The 7,051-nt window shown below is 47.5% G+C and overlaps 1 protein-coding gene across 2 annotated transcripts; it reads right to left on the bottom strand.

Annotated features, from left to right (window-relative positions):
* Positions 1–330: 330 nt before the first annotated feature.
* LOC103646088 (uncharacterized) lies at positions 331–5,085 on the bottom strand. 2 transcript variants are annotated; one of them, XM_008670815.3, is made up of 7 exons: positions 4,902–5,085; positions 4,391–4,550; positions 3,604–3,858; positions 3,423–3,519; positions 1,150–1,878; positions 701–1,078; positions 331–567 (listed from the first exon to the last, which is right to left on the bottom strand). In XM_008670815.3, the coding sequence occupies exons 2-7, from the start codon at positions 4,531–4,533 to the stop codon at positions 496–498; spliced, it is 1,674 nt and encodes a 557-aa protein (XP_008669037.1). In that variant the 5' UTR covers positions 4,534–4,550; positions 4,902–5,085; the 3' UTR covers positions 331–495. The 2 variants fall into 2 exon arrangements, with proteins under 2 accessions (XP_008669037.1, XP_008669036.1); XM_008670814.3 differs by lacking the exon at positions 4,902–5,085 and having other exon boundaries at positions 4,391–4,877.
* Positions 5,086–7,051: the final 1,966 nt, after the last annotated feature.

Genomic DNA, 7,051 nt, shown 5'->3' with positions numbered 1-7,051 from the left:
TTTGGAAGAGATAAAAGAAACCGATGTCTAATTTAAGAGAATCTAGCTCCTCTAGGCATTTGTTTGGACCACCCTAGTTTGTTGTACATTTTTGAGGAAATATTCGGTAGTGGCTCTATCGTTTCATTATAGTAGAATAGAAGATTGTGCAGATAAAAAAAAGAGATGGGGGAGGAGGTATCATAGTTGATCGGATACAAAGGATATGGATTACAGAGTTGTTGCGGAAGCCAATCAAAATGAGCAGATTTTCTCTTGGATTTGTGAGGACAGCACGTGAAAGACTTGTTCCTTGTAATAAAAAAACCCTACGACATCGCTCTTTTCAAATATTCCATATATATAGTGTAGATCATCACTTGATAAAAACAAGGGCACAATTGGCGACTGAAAATCAAAACAAGGCACACCAGGTTTTGCAGAAATATATAGTAAGCTTTTGCACAAGAAATACAAGTTTGCTTCCATTAATTAAGCTTCACATGTAGCGCCCTTTCATCGCTTCCCTATAGCTTTACGAAGAGATTGGCTGATCATTCCGGGCACGACGGCGCCGGAGCCTGCAAACTGCATAAGAATATGAACAGAAACAACAGCGTCAGTAAAACGAGCACGAACCAAGAAGTCAAGGCTGAGTTGCAAAACTGCTAGCCACCAGAGCTTGCAATCGCCATGGCTTAATTATTAGCTGGTGCGATACCTGAGCTCCTATCTTGAGCCTCATGAAGCCATCTAGTGCCGAAGCCTGAACCGAGAGAGCGTCCAAATGGAGGCTCTTGATGGCGTCGAACACCCGTGTCATCAGGAGCTTCTCCCACAGGCATTGCACCTCCAGGAGCACGTCCCTGTCAGAGACGGTGACGGTGACGTTGCTGGTACCGTCCATGGGGAGGACCCAGGGGTGCTCCTTCGCGCCACCGGCGAACTCTGGGCTCTTCCTCTTGGAGTTGGAGCCCACACAGACTTTCTTGCTGACACACCCACTGCCACCTTGCCTCCTGGATTCCAGTTCTTGTACCCTTCGTTGAAGCTCCTTTAGGTAGGCTATAGTTTCGGCGAGGATGGATGCTTTGTCCACCTGCCATTTATTTATTTTTAAAATCAATACGGAAGTGTAAATTTTTTTGATGGTTTGTTCTGCCGCGTTACCTTGTGAATGGAGGGAACCAACGACTTGAGAACGAGGAACATCTCGTTGAGCTTCTCCCGGCGCTTTCGCTCTAACATGACGTGGTTCTTGGCGCCGTTTTCCTGGGCTGTTACCGTCGTGCCCCCGCCACCGCAGTTCGTGTTCGCCCAAGCACCGCCGCCGGCCACCGCTTTCTTCAGCAATTTCTGCGGCTCTTCGATGACCGGCACAGCCGCCGCTTCACCGGAGCAGGACTGCGATGACCTCGTCCAAGCCACGAAACTGGTCGCGCGAGAGCCATCAGCGGGTGCGCTTGAGCCATCCACCGGGAGCGCTGACGAGGGGACTTCGAAATTAGACCCGTCCATTATCCAGGCATCCTCTAGCGGCTGCACGTCCATTTCCTCGCAGAGGTTGTAGAACTCGTCGATCCCCTTGGTGATGTGCTCCAGGCTTGCATTTGACGGGCTGTCGGCTTCTCCTAGCTCCTGTCCGGTTCCGTGTCTCCCGGCGGCGGCAGTCACCGTCTCCATGTCCATGGCATTGTGATCGAGGCCCTCGAACACAGCTATGCCTGCGGTCTCCATGTCCATGGCATTGTGATCGAGGCCCTCGAACACAGCTATGTCTGCGGCCTCGCCGGTTTCGTCTGCTGACGGGTTGGAGCTCGGCTGTTCCGAGTATATCGGACATTGCGGCTCCCGAAAGGCTGCGGTTGCTCGGTTGATCAAGTCCGGGTCCTCCGGCACCTGGCAATGCAATTTACAGTAGGTTGGTTCCCGCTCTATTTTAAACCTCTAAAGTTAATAGTTAGTCAAATAATAAAAACTCATTTGGCAAGGAAGCTTATTTGGCATCCTCTAGCGACTAAGTGCCTCTTTGGCAGGGCTTTCTCCGTGACCCATTTTCTAGCTCTTCGTGAAGCCGTACCAAACGGTTTTAAAAAAAACGGCTCCTCACTGAGAGCCATCAAAAAGCGAGAGTCGTTTTGATATTGGGAGCCGAAGCACGAGAAAACAAGCTTCTACCGGTTCCTTCTATCCGGCACACAATAATGTTTAACGAAATTACAGTCTCTGCCACCGTTTCCTCGTGAGAAGTTGTTTTGCCAAATGAATTGCAAAACGGCTTTGGCTCCTCTAGAAAAGCCAAGAAGCCAGAGGAGCCAGAGCCGAAGCCGTTTTAAGAATAGTAGGAGCGGGCCTAATAAAAGCTCTGGCTTCTCTTTAGAAAAAGCTAAAGTCCTGTCAAATACTTTTTTATACGACTTATTGCAAAAAGTACCTAAAAGCTATAGCTATTTTTGTACTACATAGAAGAAGCCACAAATAGTAGCTTCACCGGCTCTGGCTCTAACACTTTGGCTCCATTTGGTAGTTCCTCTTAAAACAGTTCCGGCTCTGGCTCCTCTGGCTCTTTAGCTTGTTTGGAGGAGCCGGAGCCGTTGTACAATTCGTTTGGCAAACAACTTCTTTTGTGTTTGTTTTTAATGCTATATCAGGGAAATGAAGGGGGAGTCGACACAAAAACAGCTCTAGCTCCTCGAGGGACTTCCGACGAGAAGCCGTTTTTTATGACCGTTTGGTATGGCTTCACAATGAGCCCAAGTCGAAGCCGCCTAAAGAGCCAGCCAAAGGGGCCCTTTAATATAGAGAAATGGCTCTGGCTCTAGATAAGTCGTTTCTGCCAAACGATATGTGAAATGGCTTTAGAGCTATAGCTATTTTCAGGCAAGCCAGAGCTCTTGCAAACAGATCCTAAGTTGTTAGCTGATTTTAGCTTAGCAGCTAACAACTAGTAGTTATTTTAGGGGTATAACTAACAATTAGATGATGGGTTCTAAACCTCTTAGCTAATTAGGTGCTAAGAATATCTCCAACCATGCCTAAAATCGGTGCACTATATTGAAATATAGGGCTCAACTCATATAAAACAGCTCTAACAATGTTATATTTTATAATTTTTAATAAAAAATATAGGACACACCATGGAGTGACCCAAATATATTACACCCTAGCTCGACATTTTCTTTCCAAATAATGTAATTTACTTACTACAATAAAATACATAATTTAGGATTTAACTGTTAGAGAGTGTAATTTGTTTTTAACACCCTAAACACTTTAAATAATGTTGTATTTAGTCACCTTGTTGGAGATGTTTTAGCTATTAGTTTTAGATGTTTGAAACAGTACCAGGAGAATTAGGCACAATGAAAAAAATAATAACAAGACATGCATGAAAGGCAATAATAACAAGACACACGGCGAATGCATGCATATTGCATATATACCTTGGCCAGGAGCGCGCGGGGGAAGTCCTTGCTGCCGGCGAGGTGCGCGTTGCACAGCCAGACATGCTCGTTGCTCGCGGAACTCCTGCCGGGCAAGCTGTGGCAGAACGCAACGCCATGGCAGACAGAGCCGGTCACGAACAGATTGGGGGAAAAAAAGATGTTGTCATCGATCGGTTACCCTTGGCCAGGCAGGAAGGCGTAGGTCATGCAGATCACGTAGTACCACTCGGTGTCCCCGAGGTCCTCCGGCGACAGCGAGCCCACCGGCCGCGCCGCGCGGCGGTCGCACTCGCCGGACTGGAGGGCCTCGTAGAGCTCCCGGAGCTGCTCGCTCCTCTGCATGAGCAGCTGGTCGGCTGTCAGCTCCACGGAGTGGGAGATCTTACGCGTCTTCACCTCGCCATTGTAGAACCCGTCCGTCCACGTCAGCACCCTGCAACCATATTTTCTCTTGTCCTTACCTTATATGGTCCACCTTTTTCTTTGCATCAGAATATCATATGATGATGCGCCCGGAGGCAGAGAGGGTAGGGACGAGAAAGACGCGGGTGAGGTGGAGGCGGCGATGACACCGCCTGAGCAGGTGGCAGCGGAGGCGGCCAGACCAGGTTAGAGCGGGGGCGAGCACGGCCACGACGGCGGTGAGAGGAGGGGGAAAAGAGGTCGCCGCTGGTGTAGTAGGCTGAGTTTCTCGCCGGCCAAGGCGGGGCGATGGGCGGCAGGCGGCGCGCGGTTGCGTTGTCGGGACTCGGGAGAAGGAAGAAGATGTGGAAAAAAAAACGAATGCAGATTCAAAAAGCAACCATTTTGCGGAAAAGCGATAACTACAATCGCATCACGGGATCCGACTTTCTTTATTTCATATGTATGCGGTATGTATGTATCAGGCAAACGATGTGAGGATCATTCATCAGAGTTGTAGAAAACTGCCAGACAGATTATAGATTATCAGGACTTCAATTTACCGTGGTCGTTGAGTGCTTGAAATGGACCAGAAGAGGGAATAGCTCCAGTTGATGCTCCTCGCGGCTGCAGCAAGCTGCTTCCTCAACGGCCTCCCAGCAGGCTGCAGCAGTTCTTCCTGAGCCGGGCAAGCTGAGAGCGCCATCACGCGCCTTACTAATCCTTCACGCAAGCAAGAAGCCAGAAACGCATATCACGCTATAAAGAGACGGTGAAGAAGATCAGAAGAGTATATAATTCCAGCTCGTGCAATTTGGAAGTAGCCATTTCCATTTCGTGCCTGACACTGCTAGCTAGTCTGTACTCTGTAGAGAGGCTCTATGCGAAGGAACCTAGCTAGTTATAGCTGCACAAAAGGGACAGAGAGAGTACAACAACTCGATTCTAGATCGGTATCGCTTAATATCTAGGAGTACTGATCATCCAGTCATCCAGAAGCAACGAAACAATGCAAAAAGCTTTCGTACGTGTGCAAAGACCAAAGATTAGGCAAGAATCGGAGGAGGAGCTCACCTCCGCTCCCCGCTACGCTGTACGTACGTGTGCAATGCAAGCAGGCATATATATATAGCCACCCACATACACTCTCTGTGGCAATGGTGACCTCGGTGGCTACTGAGGAACGGGGGGACGAATATATGACTACAGGTATGCCACGAGCCTTGGAATCCGAGATGGGTTTGTGGACGGAGCTCCAAAGTGACCGAGCAAGACGGCGACGCAACAAGTATAGCACAAGCTCCGGCATGAAACAACGTACGCATTTATTATGTTGTGTAAACTATTAAGGTAACGTGCAAGCGTAAAGATACCTATAAGATTTGTTTGGTTGGACTGTGGCGGTGAAAAAAAGTTGTTGCGAGAGGAAAAGCTATTGTGAAATGTGAGTTGTATAAAAAGCTAAAAAGCATTTGATAAAACCACTAAAATTTCTTCTATATATATTTAGACAGTTCTACCTAAAAGCCACTAAAAATAGGTTTAAAGGTGCTTTTAGTTTTACGTTGTGAGAAAGTCGACTTTTGAAAAAAGCCACTTACTCGACTAAGCCTTTTGATTTGCCTTTTGAGTTTGAGAGGGCAAAAGTCAAAGCAAAAAATCAAACCAAACACATCCTTAACGCAAAGTTGTATATGGCTACTATATATATGTTCCCTATTTCCTATCACGAAATTTAAAAAGTGCGTGTCATATAGACCCAATAGTCAGTCTCAAACCTCCTTTTTTAGGCTCCTCAATTTGTGTTTTACTCTTATCTTAATTGCTAATTAAATATATTAGCACTTATCTAATTTCAAATGTGTCCTCAATTTGAGTTCTTCTATGGACCCAAGGTGTCGGTGTTTTGGGTCCGACCGCACACCCGGGGTTGCCCCTCAAGGTGTTTTTAGGAGTAGGACGGTGTCGACGACTGTAGCAAAATGGTTCGTGCCAGTTGCACGAGGGACAGTGGACAATGTTTACAGGTTCGGGCCGCTTAGAGATACGTAACACCCTACGTCCTGGCGAGTATGCTTGGTGAATGAGGTTACAAGAGAGCTCTCCGAATTGAGAATGCAGAGAGTTGAAGTGGGTGGCTAAGTAATAGGGTCGACCAATCTGAAGGGGTGCCCTCTAGGCCTTATATACTCGACCGTGGGGCAATACACGTGGATATGATAACAATGCGTAGCTAAAGGATCAGCAATTGTTTGAGTTTATCTCCCTGTAGTCCTGCCGACCTATCCTCGCATGGCTCCGTTGCATGGGGGCTCCAACGCGGGAAAGTCGGATCTCTGTTGTGGTCGCTCGCTCGACGTTGTGGGCCATCCAGGTTTGCACCAATCCGGCCTCGTGTCAATCTGCTTTGTTGATTGTTCCTCCCCAGGCCCACGAAAGAATGACCTTACGATTTATTGGGCCCTTGGGCCTTTCGTGAGGTCTTTTACTCTTTTAGTGGACCCGGGGGATATCTGTCCCCCACAAGCCCCCGATCTTTGGGTTAATTTAGAGGTAATCAGCCCAAAGATCCCAGGTCCAGCTTGCAGGCGATTTGAAGAGAACGACTTCTTACTGTCTCCTCCTGCTTTGATCTCTCGTAAACCGAAGCTTTGTTTCGTGCTTGTGCCTTAGAGGTCGGCATTTCGTTTTGTAGGACCCTGAACTTCATTGGGTGCACCGGAGGTGCACCCAATGGGTGTAGCCCCCGAGCTTCGAGTAGATTTTAGAAAATAATCTACTCGAAGGTCTTCACCAGAAATTATTTCCATTTTTACTCCTGCGTTTTGGTTGAGGGCCAGCATTGTCTTTAATCTTGTCCCATGCCTTAGAAGTCGGCACTATCTTGGCTTGGAATGATGATCCATGGGGTGCACCGAAGGTGCACCCAATGGGTGTAGCCCCCGACCTTCAAGTGGATTTTTGAGGATAATCCATTCGAAGGTCTTCCTTTTGTGTCTTTTTGCTGAAGATTATCCTTTCTGCTTGTAAAAATCGGCATGATGCCATCCGCATTATGCTTTGGAGGTCAGCATTATGTCATCAATATTATGCTTCAGAGGTCAGCATGTATTTTGTCTTTTGCAGCCGAGTTCGCAATCCATCCATATCTTGCTAGGTAGTGTAATTTATTTGCTCTGCGACTGATTAGACATTTGATAGACATTCTCTGTCTAGTCTTCACG

Source organism: Zea mays, chromosome 2 (assembly GCF_902167145.1).
Source record: "Zea mays cultivar B73 chromosome 2, Zm-B73-REFERENCE-NAM-5.0, whole genome shotgun sequence".
Taxonomy (NCBI): Eukaryota; Viridiplantae; Streptophyta; class Magnoliopsida; order Poales; family Poaceae; genus Zea; species Zea mays.
The sequence above is the reverse complement of the archived record's forward strand: the minus strand, read 5'-3'. Positions and strand labels throughout refer to the sequence as shown.

What these genes read in the sequence shown, in the direction of transcription:
- LOC103646088 (XM_008670815.3), bottom strand. Translation starts at nt 4,533, where the DNA reads ATGGCGCTCTCAGCTTGCCCGGCTCAGGAAGAACTGCTGCAGCCTGCT. An exon ending in TGGTTCCCTCCATTCACAAG is followed by an intron (nt 1,079 to 1,149) that starts GTAACGCGGCAG and finishes AATAAATGGCAG; the next exon opens with GTGGACAAAGCATCCATCCT. An exon ending in GGCTCAAGATAGGAGCTCAG is followed by an intron (nt 568 to 700) that starts GTATCGCACCAG and finishes ATTCTTATGCAG; the next exon opens with TTTGCAGGCTCCGGCGCCGT.